Raw genomic sequence first — 23,127 nt, 5'->3', positions numbered from 1 at the left:
ATATCTGAGGCAGACAATAGAGCTCGGACTTCAAAAAATAAGAGGGGTTACTGTAACATGGTGTTGCTGTTTTTCCTGAGCAAGTTCAGTAAGTGTGGAAAGAGACCAGTTACAAAATGTAAAGTCCTCACTCACTATTCAAATGGGGGTCAATACAAGAAGGTAACATATCTAATGTTGGTCCGTCACAATGCTCCACTCTTGATATCATTTTTATCATTTTATCATTTCCAGTCCAGAACGGTCTGTTTTTGTTTCAATCTGAGAAGGTAACAGGGTTTAAGGCGCCGCCATGTGGGCAAGAGATCTGTTTCTACCGGACCTAAAAACAGAAGCCTCTGCATGTTTCTAATAAGCTCCACGAGCAGAAACGTACTCAAACTAGGATCAATATTGGGCATGCTTTTGCAAAATGAGTCTATTTAAAGGCTTTATATGCGATTTTTTCATCCAGCAGATGTCGCCCTTGAGCACCAGCATGAAACCAAAACAACTCACGCTGCATTGTTGTGTTAGCATGCTAATGCTAGCGATCTTTATTATGCTGGTATCTTCACACTGCATGTAAATTTACCTGAAATGAGCGTGATCTAGAAACACAGTTAAGCAGTGAGTACAGTATGTTATTCTTCTTTTCTCTAGTCCCTCAATTAAACAACTTTTATACGTGAGGGGAGGAGTCAGCCGGCCGTCCAGGCGATGTAAACAAAGTGAAGATAGGACTCTGAAAACTCTGAAAGCATCACAGACAGTGGGACTCGGGTGTTACACCCATTGTAGACAGTCATGACTTACAGAGTTATTTTCAGAGGATATACTTGATTTATATTATATTTAAGTGTGAAAAATATACACATAGAAAGCCTTTAACTTTGTAATGTAGAAATGTTACCTGTGCTACAGCCGACATAAAAATAGCTTCACACGTCCGACGTCTGGTTGAATTTGAAGAGCTCAGCATGTGATAGCAGCATTCATTTCTAACTCTAACATCCTCTCAAACAGAGTTCATTCTTTCTAGCTTATTTTGCTTTGTGGAAAATACAATTCTGAGCAGTTAAAAGTGTTTTTAAAATTCAGCCATTTCAATAACAAAAAGTGAAGGAAAATGCAGTGTGCAGCTTAAACTGCTTATCTTACACACACTTCAGTCTATCCCGTCTCTATGGAGGGTTGTGTGGGAGGACGCCGCTGCTGTACTGCTCGAGTCTGGCAGAGGACGCTCATCAATCCAGGAGGAGAGCTTATCTCTCAAAGAGACTCATCAGCGTCAACACAAGCAAGAAAAACTCCCAGCACGCCTCAGCACGCACGCACACACACACACACACACACAAACAGAAATATACTGGCTCACTAAATTAAATTAACTGGATGTTCATCTCACACGGCAAAAAAAGCGTTGAAGCGATTAAACTGCAACATACAAACACAGATTTTTATCTCCAAACGCTGACACACTCAGATTCAGTTTCACAATTTAACTTGCAAAGCAAAAAACTGTTAGAGTGATAAAAGTGCATCAATGCAAATGCTGGATGTGACAGATTCTGAATGCAGAGAAGCCCTGAAGGGGCAACAGATGATGGTGTTTTTAAAACACAATTTAATGGATCTCTGGACCTGATTGACTATGAATGGATTGCAGCCGCTAACAGCTCCAAAAAAAATCATCATTTGCTCCGGCTGTCTGCTCCGTCTCAAAATGGAATTCATAAAGAATATACTGTAGAGCGTCAATGACATTCAGGTGCAAACACACACAGGAAGTTGTCTCGCTCCATGAAGTTTGTTCTTGTTTTGCGTCTGAGTGTGGAGAGAAGCACAGAGCCGTGCTCTCATGCTGAGGAAGCTCAGTGTGTCCACATAAAGATGGTGAGTTTGGAGGAGAGGGGAAACTCTTTTTAGGGTTTATTTTGATACCTTATATACATTTTTTTATAGGAGTTGAACCGTTGAAAACAAAGCTTCCTCTCTGAAAGAAGCAAGCAAAGTCAACTTAGAAAAAAAAATTGCATCCTCGTCCGTAGAGGCTCCAAATCATCTCCACAGATGATGATGAAGTGTTGAGCCGGTGACAGCCCTGGACTGTTTTAACCCATGATTATATTAATAATAGTTACTGTATTTCAAAGTTATATTAACAGACTTTATATTCAGATTATTTCTTTTAAAGTCAAACAGATGTGGAATTGTTTTCCTGAGCACTGAAAACGTTTGCATGTGACATGTCTTATAAAGTCTGCGGTGCAATTACCGCCAACTCTCTACAGACGCTTTGAGCTTCACTCCAAACTCTTCACACACCGGTGTTTGTGAATTAGACCTTTTTTTTTCTTACAATGAGGCGTATTTCATAGAAAGCAGCCAAGTTATCCTCAAATTAAATATTAGTGGCTCGTGTAAATACATGCAAAAAGCTCTGATGAACAGAGACGCTGTTAATCCTGCAGCGCAGTTACTGGTGTTGTGTTTTGTGTTTAAGATATGGGTGTAGCGGGGACTAAAGTCATGCAATCCCTTTGTGAAGCAGGCCCTCTGTTATTTAGACTTTTTAATATGTATACTTATTTTCCACAATTCCAATATCAATCACTTCAGTATTGGAAAGAAAACAGCTGATAGGTGGCTTTGTAGTCGTAAAGTTAAAATGCAACTCTTAATAGCATTATAATTAGAAAGCTACACCAATTAAAACATGGTTCAGTAATTAAGCAATCATTCTTGGGTGACACAGTTAGATGCTTTTTTAACAGAGACCACCAGATTTAAACACCCACACAGAGATCTTCAAAGACATTTACGTGTGTTCTGTATTTTTAAAAGTCTTCACATTCTCTAGAAAGACTAGAATCTTGTTATTTCTTTCAAAGCAAAACAAAAAAAGTAACAAACACACACACACACACACACACACACACACACACACACACACACACACACAGGCACCGTGGGAGCTCTGCCCTCTGCGGTTCCCAAAGACAACCTGAAGCATGTGTGCAGGACAGGAGAGCGAGGGACCCCTGGATGAAGAAAGGAATCACTCACTCTTGGCCCCGGCACCCCACACTCACTCACTCCTCTTTGCATAGGAGCAAACAAACAAACACAACCTGTCGAGCTCTATCTGCGAGAGCCAAGTTATTGAGGGCGCGGGTTCAAATCCATCTTTGAGCTGCAAACTGCACAGTATCATCAAATTCAGGGAAATTGTATTGCCTTCCTTGGTGCGAGGGAAAGAGAGGCAGTGAATGCTTCTCTGGAGTCACCTGTCAGTTAAGATAGCAGTTTTTCCTGCTTTTTAAAAATAAAGTTTTCTGCCATTTCTACTGGCTGCTTTGAAGGAAGCTGTTTCTCCGTCTGCCAACTCACCCTCTCTGTTTTATCAAGCAAACTGCAAATCAATCCGTTTCCGCCGACTTCAATCTTTTTCTTTTGATTTGGCTTTGGCGAAGCATTGCCCTCCAGGGAATTATTCTTTGAGGTGTTTAGTGCTTTGTTTACACTTCCAAAGAGTGTGCTTGAGGTGTAATTTATTAATTTCTCACTTGTCCCTACGCCTCCTGATCTGACGACGCAGGCAGGGAGGTGTGTGTGGAGCTCCCAATCTCTATGCTTCTCCAGAGACCGACGCTAGCCAAGCTGCATCCAGTTTTTTGTGCAATCCAATTAATTCCCTGAATGATTATATCAAATACCTCCAAATTGACATCCCACACACAATTTCTGTTTATGTCACATCACATTGGATGTTCTGACTTCACGCCTGTAACACATACATGACAATGTTTTATTGAATATAACAGTTTAACGTTATTTATCAACATTGATAAAATTTAAAAAAAAAAGGTAAAAAGAGGATCATATTTTAAACTAAAAGGAAACAAAATCCTTTTCTCTCGTTCAAAAATCTACAGGGGTTTGTGCGGCCTGTCCGCCATCTGACCAACGTAGACTTATTGAAAAGTTTTATGATTTCTTACCAAAAGGAAGAATTAAAATGTTTTAAGAATGTCGACACACTCTCTGCTCAGACCAACATCTTATTTGTACCAGGCTGTTAACATGTTAATTTCTGCTGTTAATATGGACATTTTAACATGAGGTGTGTATGGGACTTTTGAGTCTTTTATTGTCTTTTATAGTCGTGCACAAAAACTGCAGAGAAACTGCAGTTTTTGTGCACTTCTGGATTGACTTCATTTTTCAACACTGGATGTTGGTGCTTAGAACAAACATTTTTACATGTCAGAAAAAAGAAGCTAATTTCTTAAAGGAAATTTAAGTGTGATTTTTCACACTTAAATATAATAGAAATCAAGTATATCCTCTGAAAATAACTCTGTGAGTTTGACTGTCTACACTGTGAGTCTGTGATGCTTTCCGAGTTTTCCGAGTCCTATCATCAGTTTGTTTACATCGCCGGGACGGCCGGCTGACTCCTCCCATCGTGTATAAAAGTTGTTTAATTGAGGGACAAGAGAAAAGAAGAATAACATACTGTACTCACTGCTTAACTGTGTTTCTAGATCACGCTCATTTCAGGTAAATTTACATGCAGTGTGAAGATACCAGCATAATAAAGATCGCTAGCATTAGCATGCTAACACAACAATGCAGCGCAAGTTGTTTTGGTTTCATGCTGGTGCTCAAGGGCGACATCTGCTGGATGAAAAAATCGCATATAAAGCCTTTAAAGTCAGACACACTGTACGTGGAGGAATTTGAACTCATCCTTTGAAAATGAAGACAAAAAGTCATGCATTAATTGGATAAGGGCGTGGCTGATTTATCCGACAGGTGGGCGTGTTGTAGTTCTGTTTGCCAGAAGGCTTCAGGTCTCTACATCTAATTAGGTTGACTGATTGTAGGATGGATGGCAACCAGCATCATTGGGCTTCACACTGCCTCTGCAAAAACTAATGGGTGACTATGTCCATGTTTTATAGGGTCTATTGTACTCTGTTGAGAGTTTTATTATGTCACTTAACATTTTCCTAATACGTTTACGGTCTCTGCCAAAACTTGAGGCTTCAAAGCAGAAGTCTTCAAGCCAATGGGCGACACAATGTTGGCTACTTCCACTTCCTAAATGCGGTCTTGACATGACATAATTCCTGAGAGTGAAACGGAGACTTTACACAAACACCGGGCCAGAGGGACTAAAAAGAGAGGAAAAGTATATTAACTCTGGGTTAATGGTCCCAGTAGTGGTGCACTTAGGATGGTCCCTAATTAACTTCTAATTCCTGCCAATTAAGAGTGATGGAGCTCCCAGTTCCCCTACAGCCCCTAAACAGGCTGGAGATCAAGGATTTATCTGGTGGCAGGACTTCCATCTTGTAGATATTTTTGCAGCTCATGTTTGCATTCAACGAAGAACATGCAACATTTTTGCTTTTAGAAAAATCAACAGCCAGAGGTAAAATGAAGATAGAGGTGAGACTTAGGAGTAACCTTAATGACCTTAATACTGAATTCACAGCACAAAATAAATGATCCCAAATCTCAATTCCAACTCGAACACAGGGTAAACATTTTATGCCAGAAGTTTGATTCACAGGGAAGTTTTAAATTCGTTTGAAAATAAGCCTCTTTCTGACCTACCTGGAAAAACACAGCCATTGCTGCAATGATCCTCTTCTCCCTGAGCGCTGCGCCGAGGCTGTCGAAGTCATCTGAGTTGTACATGTAGATCTGCATCTGTGAGAGACAGAAACACCAAGTTAGGATGGGGGGTGGGGGGGGGTGGGTACAAAAAAGCTGCATGCAGACTGATGGGAAAAAAAGTGGGCCATGTCGGAATATTTCCGTCACATTTTGCCTCTGAATGGGAGATTTATGACAGCAGCTTTAACAGTGATAACACAAACTGCATGCATCTTTTCAAAACAAAAACAGGAACACGTTCATATGTGGCCCAAATAAATTATTTTGCACTCCTCAGGCTGAGCAAACGTAGAATTCTTTGGAGCTTTATGTTACTCCAGATTGACATTAATAAAATTCCTGGTTGTCTAATGTTGACATATGTAATGACGAGGTAAATGGCCTCATGAAACCTGAAAACATGAGAGCTAATGGGCGACTCTGCAGTGCAAAGCATGCTCCTGTTGACAGTGGAAACAATCCAACTTCTGTCTCTGTTCTTGAACATTGAGTGCTGGCATGGAGCTGACCGAGGTCTTTGTTCTTTTACACATGTTGGCCAATTCAGAACCAGGACCTGTTGTACAGTACCTGTACAAACTGGAATTAGATACTGGTCTTTTTTAAAGAAATGCTGTAATCAACTTAATACAAAAAAATAATCCAATCTGTGCAAAAAAAAAATCCAGCCATTTCAGTATGCACTCAGCATATCGAGTTCAATAAAAACGGTACCCCAGGATGTGCTGATCATTTATTTCACTGCAACAAAGAAGTCTGATGTAAACAAAAGGCAGGAGAGGAAATAACAAACATGTATCAGTTAACTGCATGCACAAAGTGTTTTAAGTCTAATGGTGCTTTCACACTTGCACAAAACTCCTGAAAACTTTCTGAAGTTTTTTTCGAGGTGAGCTGCATGTGTGAATGCAAGCAGTCAAATTCCTCACTCTGACTTCACCTGGACTTTTTCATTGCCAGTACCCTGGGGAATTTTCCTCATGAAGTTGAGGTGACTAGACTTATGAAAGAGGCAGGAAATATTCTGGAAAATTCTCTGCGACGAGAGGGAGGGGGGGCGCGTTTAAATAGACTGCATGCATGCAACAGGTGCAGAAAACATCGGCAGTATGTTGTTCTTTGTTCTTTTGTTGATATTGTGATTATGTCGAATTACAGGAAGCATTGGTATGCTGCAAAGGCACAAATTCTCATTATAGCATCATGTAGTGGTGTGTCCTGCTATCATATAATTCTCCTGATAATATGCTGCTGTATTCTCTCTTTAGCTCACTCGGACTTTCTGCAGAAAAAAAACAAATTCCAGGGGGCTGGCTGGAAAAAAACTCCACAAGTCAGATTGTACAATTTGGCTGTTTGTGATCACAAAGGCAGCTGACCGCTAAAACTTCAGATGATTTTCAGGAGTTAAGAGCAAGTGTGAAAGCACTATAGCGATAAACTAAACAAACAAAGAATAATGGTAAAGAGAAAATGAACCTCTAAAGAAGTTAAAAGGGGACGTGTTGTGAATACAGCCTCAGGTGAGAGTTGGTCCAGTAATCCTTTACTGCCCAGTTTTACATAAAGTTAGAATCTCTTTATATGCTTCTCACTGTCACTGAGACATGCACATTAGGATACCCATGACCTTTTTTCCTCCACTGTTTGAATTTCCTCAGCGCTGCCTAGGGACAGGCTTAATTCAAATATTCCTCTGCCAGCAGCAGCACCTTCATGTGAAGAAGAGCCGCTCTGTTTAATAAGAGTCTTTGAAGAAAATACACGGCTACTATTACTTTCAAGTGTAAGTCAAAGTGAGTCTGCATCGCCATTTATAGCAAATAGGCTTATGAATAAACGGAACCACATGAAAAACATTAACACATCAGTAAATCAAGTTTCAAATTCATCTAAATATCAAAAAGCAGGAGAAGAAAACACGAAATACAAATCTTCATTTTCTGTTTGATTTCCTCAAAGTGATGGGAAATGAAAAAGCAGCTAACATGCAGAACAACAGCTGAGCTCTTTATTAACACGAGGCATGACTCAGCAAAACATCTGCACTTCACTATGAGTCTGTTTATGTTTCATTGGGAGGATTAAGAAAACCTGAAGTGGTGTTAATGACTAATAAATGAGTTATTTATGACCTGCAGTCAGTCAGAACAACAATCTGTGAAAATTCAAATCAAATTAGACTTTGAACTGAGAAACAGTTTCCCCTTCCTTTAGACACTCCATCATGTCCGCCTGTGATTGTGCAGGATGAGGTGAACATTTAGAAGATTTCCACAACCTAACATTAGGAATGGGAATCACCAGAGGTACCACGGTACGATATTATCACCATATTCGAGTCACAATACGATATATACTGTCTTAAGCTGAGAGTACTTTACTTGCTGTGTGCTTTTATTTTGAAAATAAAGTAAGGCCCTTCAGGTAGATGGAAGGTTAGGAACATGACGTTATAAGCACAGAAACAGGAAGTGGTTAGGGAACCCAAACTGAGGTCAAGCAAATGGTAACAAAGGTCAATGTGTGATGTCATAAGGTCAATGTGTGATGTCATGAGGTGGATATTACTTTGGACTTGTCAGCTGAGCTGTCTGAGAGTTTGTTAAAGTCAAATGAGACGTTCACAGATGCAGCAGTGTCCTTCTTTTACATCACTGAGACTACAGGGAGACACTGAGGACGACTATCTACGGAGAGCCTGAAGGGACAAAATAGCATGACATTAATCGATTAACTATGACAGCCCTACTATAACGTCTAGGTTGCTTTTGTAGATAGTCATATAGAGGCATCAGGTTTTATTTCAGTCGGCTTGGTAACCAGGTAAAAACTCCTCACATGATCTTTATTTTTTTTAAATGCTGTAATTGTTTGTTCTTGTGTTTGGATGGCATCGTTCGTCGACATATTTAGCAACTTCTCTTTCTTTTAAACATGCAGATGTCGATCTTAATCACGATAAACAACTGTCACAGTCTCCTGTTTGTGCTGAGGAGTTAAACAGGTTGAAGCCTGAACTCAATAATACTGTGAAATGGACTTGGAAGATGTGTTGTTGCACAGTGAAAACCAATGAGAACACACGCACACACACACGCACACACACACACACACACACACACACACGCGCACACACGTACACACACACACACACACACACACAGAAAATAACTCAAACAGTGAGGCGCTATCCGTTGTCATGGTGATGTGGAGGCGTGACGCATTAAAGCACACAGCAAATGTGTGCACAGAGTGTGTGTGTAAGGGGAGCACATTATTGTGGTATGTGTGTGTGTGTGTGTGTGTGCAGGTACATAGAAACTGTGTTCATATGCATATGTGTTTACATAATTTGCGGTGTCGGGGAAACACAATCCTGCATGCCAAAAGCAATTCTGGAGGCTTTTTCCGTGCCAAGATCAACACTGCCAATATCACTTGTGTAGCATTTTCTCCAGCCTGCTAATCCTCACATAAAGAGCCCTGTGCATTGCTTTTTGATCTACTCGAGAAGTAAACAGTTGACAAGCGGCCTGATATAGAGTCAGTGTGCTGAATTTATAGCAGAAGACAGCTCAACTGGAACAACACATTCTCCCAAACGGATATTAATTAAAGTCAATGTTGGGGATTGTGTGCGTGTGAATGTGGCAGCGAGACAGCAGCTCAACAATTAAAATCAGTTCAAACCCAGCTGGATTTTCGTCCTAATGATGGTGGTGTGGGCTTTCTCACAACAGGAAAAATGGGACAGGGATGGACGGGAAAAAAAAGAAAGCATTATACTCTGCTGATGATCTAGGATGTTTCATTCAGCCATCTGTGACAGTGGAATGTGATTGACGTGGAGCGGCGGAGTTTATAGTGGCCGCCGAGGTTCCCTGAAGCAGATTGAAGGATCCCTGAAAGACAAATCTTTTTTTTTTGTTTTCTATTCGGTCATTTTATTCACAGGAATTTTGTTGCAATGATAAATCAGCACCAACACCACCAACTGATACATTAATTAAGGCATCGGTTCCCAAAAGTGGAGTCTGGGCCCCCCTAGGGAGGCGCCAAAGATCTCAGAGGGAGGGCGCGAAACTCTGTCTAATCTGAGGTTGTTAAAAATAGAATTGCACTTCTTAACTAAAATCATGACAACACATTTACTGTATAGTTGATACAAATGAAATGCAGCAAGATGTATGTAAGCAAACATCCTTGCATGCTGGTTTATTTTGTGTTGACATGTAAAGATGTCTCAGTTTCAAGCGATTTGTACACCTCTTTATACAATGCAAACTTGTAGTCACAGGAGAACTACAAGATCACAGGAGAACTACAAGATCACAGGAGAACTACAAGATCACAGGAGAACTACAAGATTACAGGAAAACTACAAGATCAAAGGAGAAACTACAAGAGCACAGGAGAACTACAAGATCACAGGAAAACTACAAGATCAAAGGAGAAACTACAAGATCACAGGAGAACTACAAGATTACAGGAGAACTACAAGATCACAGGAGAACTACAAGATCACAGGAAAACTACAAGATCAAAGGAGAAACTACAAGATCACAGGAGAACTACAAGATTACAGGAGAACTACAAGATCACAGGAGAACTACAAGATCACAGGAGAACTACAAAGTCACAGGAGAACTACAAGATCACGTGAGAACCAGAAGATCACAGGAGAACTACAAGTTCACAAGAGAACTACAAGATCAAAGGAGAAACTACAAGAGCACAGGAGAACTACAAGATCACAGGAGAACTACAAGATCACAGGAGAACTACAAAGTCACAGGAGAACTACAAGAGAACTACAAGATCACAGGAGAACTACAAGATCACAGGAGAACTCCAAGATCACATGAGAACTACAAGATCACGCGGGAAAGAGAAAATCGTGCAGTCAACATGTTGCTTCGTCTTTCCGAGGATGATTTGTTGTGCCGTAATGTTGATAAAGTCGTGGTAAAACCCGTCCAGGAGTCTGTATATTTTGTTTAAATTCTGACCGGAAGTCTTGTGCGTTCCCTTGGCTGACTTCCTGTCCGTCTCGATCTATTCTGTTTCGCTGGTGCTGTAGTGCGCAGGGCTGATGGACCGCAGCGCACATAGACTATGTGGATATTTGCAGTAAGAAAGCGAGCAGGAAGAGAGACTTCTAGCAGCAGCCTATAATGATGCTTTGAGAATATTACTAAAGATTGTGCAGTGGAGGTGAGATCTGTGAGACTGCACAAGTCAAGAAGTCCGCTGTAGCAGTTTGTTTATCGACTTGCTTCTATCCAACATCAGCTTTCTGATTCCAATGAGGACCAAGCTTTACCCGATAATGCTCTCATGGGAATTCTTATGTTGGAAACAAATCTCTCTGCAGCAGGATTTTGAAAACCTGGTGGAAAGCAGCATGCAGAAGCTCAATGCCCTTTAGAGTTTGTTTATGTACCGGTATAAAACAAAACCGCTTTGACAAAAAGAATGGATCAAGAAAGTCGGCGGTTAAAGAATGAAATGTGTTGCTGAAGAGCACTCCAGAGCTCTGAACTCAGATGAACTTTTCATAAAAGTGTCCTCAGTCATGGCAACCCAAACTACTATCTCCTGTAATGTGATGTCCAAGGGCCAGATTAGCATCATTAACCAACAACTGGCCCACTCAGATGAACAAATCCCATCTGGTCCAATTAGTCATGAAGCCCAAATCATATTTTATAATGAGTGTAAAAAGAATCACAACATGTGACTCCACCTTTAGCTCGGAGCCAAGTGTGCTAGATTTGAGATCCTGCTGCATCCAGGTCTTTGTGGATCTATTAATGATGGACACAAAACCTTAATCGACCTGAGAAGTTTTTTTCTGAAATCAGATTTGACCTAATGTTGTTGTTTTTTTAAATTGTTGTCATGTCTTTTTTGCCCTGAAATGCTTAAAGTCTTTGTGTGATTTTTCACACTTAAATGTAGAAATCAAGTATATCCTCTGAAAATAACTCTGTGAGTCATGACTGTCTACAATGGGTGTAACACCCGAGTCCCACTGTCTGTGATGTTTTCAGAGTTTTCAGAGTCCTATCTTCAGTTTGTTTACATCGCCCGGACGGCCGGCTGACTCCTCCCCTCGTGTATAAAAGTTGTTTAATTGAGGGACTAGAGAAAAGAAGAATAACATACTGTACTCACTGCTTAACTGTGTTTCTAGATCACGCTCATTTCAGGTACATTTACATGCAGTGTGAAGATACCAGCAGAATAAAGATCGCTAGCATTAGCATGCTAACACAACAATGCAGCGCGAGTTGTTTTGGTTTCATGCTGGTGCTCAAGGGCGACATCTGCTGGATCAAAAAAACGCATATAAAGCCTTTAAGACATCACTCTCTTGTGTTTCTCTGAGGAGAGAGATACAATAGACTATGATGGGTTGAGTCTACTGTCGAGTTGTAGTACTCCATAGACCGGTCTAAAATCACCTTTTGAAGGTCTCGATCTCGTCTTAGAACCGTTACTCAGTCTTGTCTCAGATTGGACTCGGCGTACTCTGGATTTTAAATCAAGACCGCCAATGATCGGATACGTTTGCACGTCATAACTGTGATTAGAAGGAAAACGCCTCTTACAAAGACCTTCAGATCATTTGCAAATGGATTCATATCCCCTGGTTACGTCCGCAACCTTCCAGGTGTTAAAGTCTAAGTGAGTGACACGCCCGCTAAACACAAGTTGATGGTTTTTCAGATTATATTTATGGCCTTGGTCTCGATCCCTAAATGTTTTGGTCTTGGAGCACTCTGGCCTCGGGTTTGTCCTGGTCTCGTTTAGTGTGGTCTTGACTACAACACAAGTCTAGTGGTGGGTAAAATGACCTTAGATTCATAACTATTATACAGTATATATATAGATTTATTCCAGGTGTCAATGAGGACGAAATCTCATTACCTCAATTCAGCCACCTCCCAGTCACTGACTGGTCAACTGTGGGGCATGAGGCCTCTAGATTTGTTCCATAAACAGCTCTGAATATGACGAACAACACTGCAGAAGCTGTGGCTGACACCACGGTTATTTCACTAATATAGACCTCTTGTTGAACACGTTTTCTTTCAGTCCCGTCTGGTTAATATCGATCAAATGCAACATGACGAGGACATTTCCAGAGCACTAAAAGTAATCTTCATAACTCAGCAGTGTTCAGCGCGGATGACATGGAGCCCCAGCAGGAGCTAAAGAGGAAGGACTTGTATCATCAGTTGCTCTGGATAAATGTGTCATCAAAAATGTAACAATCTTCAATCACTCTGCCTGCGCTGCTCATTAATCCGACCGCAGGCAGACATTTATGCAGCTCAGGTCTGTAATTGACTCCCTCTGTAGTCACTCTATATCATGTTGGAGTGGCGAGAGTCACTACTTTTTTACTCATGTCTGTCTTTGGGATGTCTTTGAAACCACGTCTCTGTGCATATCAATCTCCCCCCACTGGCACAATGATAAGTCTGTCAAATATTTGAGCGCTTTGTCTCCCTCTTTTTTTAACCTTCATGTGATTCCTATGATCTAGCAGCATATTGAAAAACCCTTATCAATAACAGGAGGCAGGAAGAGCTATAATTTGTAGCAATGGAGAGAGGGGGAAGGAAGCCAAAAGAGACAGAAAATGAGGCAGGTGAGATGGTGCACTGGGAGGAGTAGAGAGAGAGAGAGGAAGCCGGCCTCCCTCTGGGCGATCAGCCTTAGGGGGCTTGTAACAGCACCTTGCCCTTCCCGGAGTTCAAAAGCCCGAGTGGGAGATAGAGATGTTGTCGAGCCCGGGGGCAAAGCAACAACCAAACAACTTATTTATTTTCTCTGAAAAACACTTTGTGGAATAGAGGGGAAGCCACTGACACTTTCAGGGTCCACTTTTCTGCCATTACATCTTCACATCAGTCCATAAGACATAATGTCAGTCTGAAGCCCTGCTGCAAAGTCAACTGTGAGCTGTTGTTTCAACTGGAGGAAGGCTGATGGTGAAGATCTGATTTAAACAAGAAAACAAAACAAATAAAACTCCTGCATAGTCTGCCCCGGAGCAGGGGTGTGTCCAGAGGGGTATTGCATGCTCCCCCCTTGAAATCTGTTTGGCCACCCCAGGTGTCACCCCAAAAATCCTAAACTCCTTTAGGCTAATTTGCCCTTTCAGAGGTGGGACTTATTGTTAAAATCATCCAATAACCAATCACTTTTTTGCAGTGTCTGCTACACTAGTTTTCTTTACACATCAGTGTAGCATATTTTATTTATTTTGAAATTAAAATTGTAAATACATACATACACATGTATTTCATAATACAGGTGCATAGTAAAGTAATGTACACTGTCTAACTTGCAAAACTACATTAACTACCCCTGATTAAGTCAATGCCCCGGCTGGGCCAACCTGGTCAAAAAAAAAGTCTGGACGTGCCACTGGTTCGGAGTGAACCAGTGGCACGTCCTCATTTCATCTAAAAAAACATAAAAGAAACAAAGAAGAAAGAAAAAAAGGTATCAACCTTGCCAGCTCATGAGACTTTATTGACACATTTTAGTTTATCAGTCCATTAAGAGAGCGGACAAAACAAAAGAAAGATAGCAAAGGTTTCAACGACCCCGTTATCTACCATCTTGTCAAACATGTCAGATTGGACAGTCAGGCCCAAAGCTTCAAAATGTATCTCTTTAGTATCTTTACAGGACACTTTAATTTAGATCAGGTCTCAAATCTTTTCAGCTCGTAACCCCCACAAAACAAGGGTGTCAGAGACGGGGGGCCCTGATTGTCTCTGGAGGTGGTTAAGGCATATAATGTAGCCGTGCACAAACATGTAAAAGCCTATCCGAACACTGGTAACACAAGGAACAACACGAAGGAATACGACAGCCTTAAAAATACACAATTATCTAATAAATTAAATAACTTAATTTAGAATAAACTAAATAAACACACCTCTGTATTGAAAATAATTTAATTCTAACCTGATGTTGTATTTCTGTTATTCTACCTGATGCTAGTAACAAGATCCCCATATTTTGACACACTAGGCCGATGACCGAGCTAATTTAAATGTAATATTTTGAAATATTACATTTAATGTAAAAATGAAAAACTTTGTCAGGAATATGGATACTTGATCTGACACTAATACGGTTTGTCAAGAGGCTTAAAACCCGCCTCAGCTCCAGCTCTCAGCCTGTCGTTAGGTTGACTGAAAGTTAGGGTTGAGACAGCATTTCCAACATAGAGGCTGCTGCCGATGAGACTCTGGAGCCCCCTGCAGGAACAGATGGGTCCCTCAGGCTTCGTCCATAAATATGTTACAGTCCATAAATATATTACAGTCCATGGTTTTTGTTAATGATAACAACCGTTGTTGTGATGATGCAAAACCTTTCACTGTGGCTCTAAATGGGTTGTCGCATGCATGGAAGAGATGTGATTTTAGGAATTAAGAGACAATTTCTCTGATTAAACCATTTTAAGTGACTGAACAGAACCCCTGAAAAACCTACACAGTGCTGTTGCTGCAGGAGAATGTGACATTTTCTGTTAAAACAGGTCAAATTATCTGAGCTCTGTGTATTCATCTCTGTGTGTTTCCGTGTGTGAGTGTGTATGGTCGTCATCAAACACTGACGTGATGTAGTGTAATGTACTCAATGAAACATTAATATGTGGGAAGGTAAGCACAGGAGACAGACTCTCTCCGTGAACAGGCTGCGGTGATGAATCAGGCAGCCTGCTCTGCTGACACCTTAATGCATCATTATTATAGATGTTCTAAGTGGTTTCTGAGGGAGGGGGAGACGAGCAGACTTAAAGCTAACAACCCACCTGAAAAACTAAATGTACACGGATTCATTTTACGATGTTACAAGATTCTATTATCTATCGTTGTGAACTACTCTCCTCGAGACAGAACTCGGGGAATAAAGCCTGCAGCAGTCATGTCTTTGAAAACTGGCCTAATACACGCACACACACACATTTTGTGCTTTCCTGTCTTTTAGGTAGAGGGTATGAACTTCAGAAGGCATATAGTACATTTATATTCAAAGACAGCACAACCCTCTGCTAAACAAGTGAAATTAAAATGTGACTTCAGAGACACAATGCACTTAAAGGTGACCTTTAATTGTTAATGTCAAACATTGAACGTAGCCATCGTAAACGACTTCATCTCTGAGTGTGCAGCACATGAACTGATTTATAGAAGTGGTTGTCATTTATTAATCATACAATGTCTGTTGTAAGAATATGAAGCAGAAACTGAAATATAAAGTTTTATTAACTGCACTGAACACCACACTCTTACATGAGACATTACCGTTAAAGGTCACATATTCTCCTCCTTTTCAAAAAGTGTAAATAAGTCTGTGACTGAGGCTGTGAAGTGTCTTGTTCTAAATCCACTCTGATCCTGTATGTGATCATGTCTATAAACCCCTCTACCCCTGCTCAGAACAGGCTGTTTCTGTCTCTGTACCTTTAAATATGTAAATGTTCTGTGTCTGACCATGCCCGCTCTCTGGAAGGGCTTGGGTGTCTCGGTGCTTTCCCGCTCCATGTCCTATTGTTTACCGTGAGAAGGCAGACTCAGAGGGCAGAACAAACACCTAGCTGTGGGAGTGTCACCCACCTCGGGGAGGGGCTACTGCAAAAATTTGTCAGTGCACACTAATGGAGTCAAAAACACATATAAAGCAAGAAGGTGAATGATGCAAAAAAAAAAAGCATGTAGCTTGTTTGCTGTAAAGTGCCTGTTTCCTGTTTTGAAGACAGTCAAACTTTTTCCATTACCTCCCACTTAGCTCTTAGATAGCAACTCAATCGTCCATTTCTGCCGGTTATCAAGTGATTCACAAAAACAATTTGGAAAATATTGATGAACCATGCAATCATTTTGATGGGGACATCAGATTACAAATAAATTGGTTGTATGGTAAAATCGTGATGAACAAATTTCCTTGTTTCTAATTTGGTGTTATCATTTTCTGCAGATTTGGGTGAGACTTAGTTTCGGCGTCAGTGACATCATTGGTAGCAGCTCCTAAACCCATAAAGTGTGCAACCTTTAAAAAATGTCAAAAGGAGATTTTCACTTTCAGGTGTCTAGAAACGTCCTCCACTGATGGGATCCTTCATTATTATTATCCCAACATGAACATGAACAGGTTGCATGTCAGACATGGCTAATCCATTTCATGTAATTCTCTCGTAATGCCGTTCTTATACTGTTACCTTTTATTTTTTTTTTATTAAATTGTGTTTCAGTTTCACTTTCCTCTTTTTGTTAAGGTTATAGTGTCAACGATAAAAAGGCATGAACACAGGTAGTTCATTTAGATCCTTGTGCAGTAGATTGATTGCTCTGTGATCTGTTGGTAATGCCTTGGGGACTCACTGGAGGCAGGAGTATTTAAGTTGTTCTTCATTTCAGGTAATTATCTTAGATAAAGCGATATTTATTCTTGTGTTACTATGATGTTAAATTTCTAAATATATGTTTTTAATGTGTCTTATTTAAGGATTAGCAGCACAAGGACACCATGTGCACAAGTATCATGTGTGTATATGCAAAGTCAGTGCCATAGAGAGCTTATATGCAATCACACCTTCACTTTAAAGTTACAGGCTCTAGGGCAAATTTACACCAATACTTCATAATCATGTGCAACACTCCAGCACTTTTAATACCCCAGGCTCTTTACCTCTGAAGGTCACTTTATCCTGGGTGTAATTGAACAACATCACACAGCCAACTTTGTATGCTTGCGTAAATGTGTCTCTGTCGACTAATGTACGGTTTATGTTGTTGCTGGGTCAATATTTGTTGTTTTAGTATCTGTTTGTCATTGTGGTTATATGTAAATGTATATACTTGTGTACCACCAGCCTGCCAAGGGACTACAGATGGAAATCAGCGATGACTACAATGACTACAATCTGTCATATTTAAACGTTTATGTTCATTAAAGGCTTTATATGCAATTTTTTGATCCAGCAGATGTCGCCCTTGAGCACCAGCATGAAACCAAAACAACTTGCTGTGCATTGTTGTGTTAGCATGCTAATGCTAGCGATCTTTATTATGCTGGTATCTTCACACTGCATGTAAATTTACCTGAAATGAGCGTGATCTAGAAACACAGTTAAGCAGTGAGTACAGTATGTTATTCTTCTTTTCTCTAGTCCCTCAATTAAACAACTTTTATACGTGAGGGGAGGAGTCAGCCGCCGTCCTGGCGATGTAAACAAAGTGAAGATAGGACTCTGAAAGCATCACAGACAGTGGGACTCGGGTGTTACACCCATTGTAGACAGTCATGACTCACAGAGTTATTTTCAGAGGATAGACTTGATTTCTGTTATATTTAAGTGTAAAAAATCACATATAAACTTGAGCTTGTTTAGTGCTTTTCTTGTCTTCTGACTACTCAAAGTGTTTTTACACCGCAGGTCACACCTACACATTCACACACTGATGGTAGAGGCTGCTATGTAAAGTATCCATCATACATTCATACACAGCTGATGAAGCAGCGGGAGCACGAACGACTCTACCAACTGAGCCACAGCCATCCATTAATATGCAGTGTCCCTGTTTTAAATAAATAAAAAGTTGTGTTGAGATAATATCAACTTTTAACATTTTCTAGCGGTCTATGTCTCTTAGAAATGAGTCAATACTCTGACATGTTCTTAGGAGATAAGGTTACCATGCAGAGCGTCAACAGAGACCACGATTCATCAAAAGTTTCTGAGTACCCTTTTCAAAGATCTGCTTTACAAGTTTAAACTTTGTTAAAAGTTTGTTTACTTACAGGTCCATGAAGTCAGCCAAGACTGTCAGCTATTTGATAGGAATGTCTGCAACAAGATTTAACCTACAGTTTAAGCTTTTGGCAAAGTGTGTCAGGGTTACTGAGAGTTTGCATTCAGCTGAGGGTTTTTTTGGATGCAGCTAAGACTTTGAGGAAAAACAGAAATTGCATCAAGATTCTGTCAAGGGTGTTTTAATCCAGCCAGTGGTGTCAATCTCCGAAAACCATCAACTGAAGGAGTTTAGTATAAACAAGGGCACGGAGCGATAAGAGGTGGAAGAGAGCGAGATTGATATCTGATATGTATTGGATGGAGGGTGAGAGGAAAAAACAGAGACAGTTCATCGGAAGTCCAACTTTTTTTTTTTTTTTTTTTTAACTTTGAAAGAGACTTCTTATGAGGGAATTCTGTCATTTCCTGTCAGAAGTCCAAATGGTTTTTGGCTGTTTTCATTTTGGGTTGAGTTTAAAGTCACACACTAAAAAAATGGGTTTTGAGGCTCATAAAGCTAGCATGACAAGTGAGTCCAGAGGGGGGAGCAGTGCTGCCTTGTTAACTCTGATCACATCACAGGGCTGTCTCTCATGTTGCCGAGGTTCAAAGTTTTTCAATACTCTGGACAATTTCATCAAACCTGTGGGACTGTGGGAGCTGTTTGTTAAGAGTTAAGAGAGTGCAGTGCTGTGTTCTTGGGGATTTTGTTGTTGTTTCTTACTGTATTGCAGAAATTGGTGTTAAAACCTTAAGAGCCATTACGAGAGGAGGAAGGGGAACGGATGCGCGGCTGCCAGACTTAATTTTCAAACTGCTGTCTGACTCCAGTCCTCACTTCAACACTTCTAGACCTGAGGTTACCCATGGCAAGACTGAAGATGATGAGGAAGATCAGTCAATTAAAGTGCACCCTGTGGCTGCGACCCTTCAGTCATTACAAATTGCCTGTCGAGGCCAAGATGGTGGCCAGGAAATTGAAAAGGCCCCCATGTATGGGAGAACTGAGTGAAGGAGAAGACAGTGCATGTTGTAATAATACGTGTGCATGTGCTCGACTGATTCTGTAGAAAAGGAAAAACCAGAATTTGCAAAATGAAAAGAAGTGTTTAAACTTTAGAAAGAAACATTCTGCACTCTGCATTGAGTTTGAATTTTGGATGGTTGGACTCATGGTTCGATTGATTTAATCATTAGGGTTTTCAAATGTTTATTAAACTGGACTGTCAGACTGCTTATTAAATTCTGAGCGTTGGATGTTTGGGTTAGGTATGTGTAAAGATATCCTCAAAGCTCAAACGTCCACTTTACAGGTTTTTACTCTGAGCTTTTACAGACATACTGCACAGTGTACCTAAACTACAACATGAGTACCTACAGTGACTTTACATTTAAGGCACATATCGATCAATACATCATCGTGGTCTTCATTTAAATCTTCATTGTTAGTACTTGTTGTGATTGAGTCTTGTATCCCACTGTATGTTTCATGTACTGTATATGCCCGTCTGTTCAAACTAATGTCCAACCTCAGCTGACCAATCCCAATGTTCGATGCTCTTCCCGAGGCAGACTCGTTCTCTAAAGTCACCTGACTCCAACAGCACACCAGAATATTCTGAAAGTGTGTCCAGGCATGACGATGAGGGCCGAAAAGAGAACTTCCCTTGGACTCACAGAAAAGTGGAGCTATGATTATAGCTCCATTAGGCCATTCATTGGACCTTCTTCAAGTCAATCTATTGCATCACATACCAAACGATTAATTGTCATAAATCTGCATTTTCCTTCCATCCATTTAACTCCTTCAGCTGACATAACCTAAACTGTGTATCTTCGTCCATCCAAAATGCACACTTCTCACACCAGCACTGGTCAAAGCTCAGCTCGGGAGCAGAACACCAGGGCCAGTTTGGGGCTGATTGAGATTTCTGTTAGGACACATGCTTTTGCAGTGGTATGAGAAAAAAGATTTCATTCAAAAGAAAATGTCATGCAGGTCTCTCCTGTGTTTCAAAACCAAAAGACAAATATTCAAAAAACATTTGTCCTGACAGAGATCTCTTTATTCTGAACATGCACCTTCGAGTGTCTCATGGGACCGCTCTGTTTGCTTTCAGGATGGACATGTAAAGAAGAAGGAGATACTACTCAGCGGCTTGAGATGCTGCCGCCCGTGACCCATCTGAGAGTGTTGTGAGGCTGGGCACGGCGGCTTGTGATCCGCCCCCCCCTCCCTAAGGGATTGACAGATCTGAGGCGACATACGCGAGGCTCTGTGTGAAAACAGACAACAGAATGCGCGGCATGGAGCGCACGTCCTCGCTGAGCGGAGGGAGTGAGGACATCAAGAAGATGGTTTGATGCAGTCTCGCTCTCCGATCTGAGCCACGCTATGTGTGTTTCTTTTTTTTATTATTCCCTCGCCCTTCTCGCTGCTGGAGAAAGGGCGCCCATCAAAGAAGGTCATACGATGTAGCATTACCGGCCACTGATGCAACACACACACACACACAACACTGGCCTTTCATCTCCGACACCGCTGCGGCTTTACAAAACAGATCGGGAGATGCAGGGACAGGGAGAGTACAATCTGGGTTATGAGATATGTTTAGAGCATGCTGTGACCTCACGCAATCTATCTTAAAACCCATTTGAAATGCATTACATGAGAAATAGCCCTGAGAGTCAGCTGTGGCTTTTTCAATTTCATGAGTGTTACTTTTTCATAAAAGCAAGGGGGAAAGAGGGCAAAATATTGCTTTAGCCCCAAAATAACAAAAGGAAAAAAAATCACAAGGGGGGGGGGGGGGGGGGGCACCCCTATAAGCATGCCGGCTTATTAAAAATGGTATGGAACAGGCTCGGCATCTCAGACAGCATCTATGCCCTCCAGGCAGCATTGGGCTTTTAAAGAATGACTGTGTGTTTTTTTTGGTGTCGTTGAGGACAGGAGCCGGGAAATACAACAGTATGTTAGGAATGGCATGTGTTCACTATCCAGAGGGAAGGCCAATCATAAATACAAGAGAAATAAATATATATAAGAACAAAACAAGGGAGTGCAGCCTGGCAGTCATCTGTTATCTTTGAAGGTTTAATGGAATAGCTGGCTGAGAGAGAGAGAGAGAGAGAGAGAGAGAGAGAGAGAGAGAGAGAGAAACAAAAAGGAAAAGAGGGAGAATAAGGAAAGGAAAGGCAATAAACGAGGAGAAGCACAAACAGCAAAAAGGTAGAGAGGCTGTGTATGACAAAACAACATGAGAACTCCAAGGATACCATTGCTAATAAGATCAACAGCCCAGAAAAACTCCCTCTATCACCATAGTGTGCAGAGCACCTCTTTGTGTTCGTCTGCACATCCTTTTCCGCTGATTTACTTACTCGCACTGTGCCACGGGAGAAGAGAAAAATATGCTGTTTTTCATCACCTCTCTCTGTTAGTGTTAGAGCCGAGCAGCAAACGCGAGTGTAGTTAAATGAAGCCGATGCAGCAGTAAAATAAAAGAGACTACAGTTCCCCGAGTGTCCACTTGTGGCAGGTTGCAAAAAGCACAGGAATCCCGTTAAGTCCCGTTTTTTAAAAAGCCTATTTTTACAGCAGGAATAAACATGTTTACAAGCTAATTAAAAAATGAATTTGGCATCAGATGCTCATTTCTTTATTGGTTCACACTGTTCTGGGACTGATTTTGTTTTACAACTCATCTGTTTTGATTTTATTAAGCCTAAGAGCTATTGATATATTTGCATAATTTAGGGCGTGGAGGGAGGACTGGCAGCTGTTCTCCAGGAGGCTCAACACCGGCCTCAGCTTCACCTCTGACTGTTTTTAGACTGATGGGAGCGTTACGTTGAGAGGGCCTTTCCAATATTGCAAACGCCATCGTTGGGCTTTAAGCAGTACTGTATAAAACATGGACGTAGTAGCTGCAGTGACATCACCCTTTGGTGTCAGAAATGCATTTTTGAAGCCCAGCGATGGCAGTCACCATATTGGAAATGTTGTCTCAATCGAACTCTCTGGCAAGCTTCCTGACGAACAGCTACAGTGCACACGCTCGCAGTCAGATCAGTCACAACCCCTGTAAAATAAAAACAGACGAGTTTTCAAAATAAAATCACTCCCAGTAGAGTGCGTACAAATAAAGAAAGGAGCTATTCACACCAAAGTTGTTTGATGTATCAGGCCGTAAAATTATTCATCTCTGCTGTCAAAATTGATATATTAACACGAGCGTGTACTTCTGGATTTTTGGTGCCAGCCTCAAGTGGTTACTCGAGGAAGTGCAGTTTTTATACTTCCACATTTGCTTCCTTTTTCAACAGAAGAAGTTGCCACTTGCTGACATCCCTAAGACTACGTCCATGGTTTATAAAGTGCATGTTACAGCACACTCCCTCTGCATCCAACTATTCAATAGTCCTCCTCTAAGGTCACTGACATGCTCCTGCATCACTCTAGACAGGTGACTGCTTACCTTTCCTGTCCTATACAAATTCACTCTTTACACCAATGATTACAAGACAAGGCAACTTTATTATAGCAAATTTAAAAACTGATACATCTAAAGTGCTTCCCATTGGCAAAGACAAGCATTTAAATGACATTCAATCATTTATTA

The 23,127-nt window shown here is 41.0% G+C and overlaps 1 protein-coding gene across 1 annotated transcript in view; it reads right to left on the bottom strand.

The window, feature by feature from the left end:
* ptprga (protein tyrosine phosphatase receptor type Ga) overlaps positions 1-23,127 on the bottom strand; it is a 415,165-nt gene that overhangs the window by 105,487 nt on the left and 286,551 nt on the right. The window contains exon 5 of the mRNA XM_065955381.1: positions 5,608-5,703. Within this exon, the coding sequence (XP_065811453.1) occupies positions 5,608-5,703 (96 nt within the window). The remainder of the gene's footprint in view (positions 1-5,607; positions 5,704-23,127) is intronic.

This window comes from Labrus bergylta, chromosome 5 (genome assembly GCF_963930695.1).
Source record: "Labrus bergylta chromosome 5, fLabBer1.1, whole genome shotgun sequence".
Lineage (NCBI taxonomy): Eukaryota > Metazoa > Chordata > Actinopteri > Labriformes > Labridae > Labrus > Labrus bergylta.
This window is presented reverse-complemented; position numbering and strand designations above follow the sequence as displayed.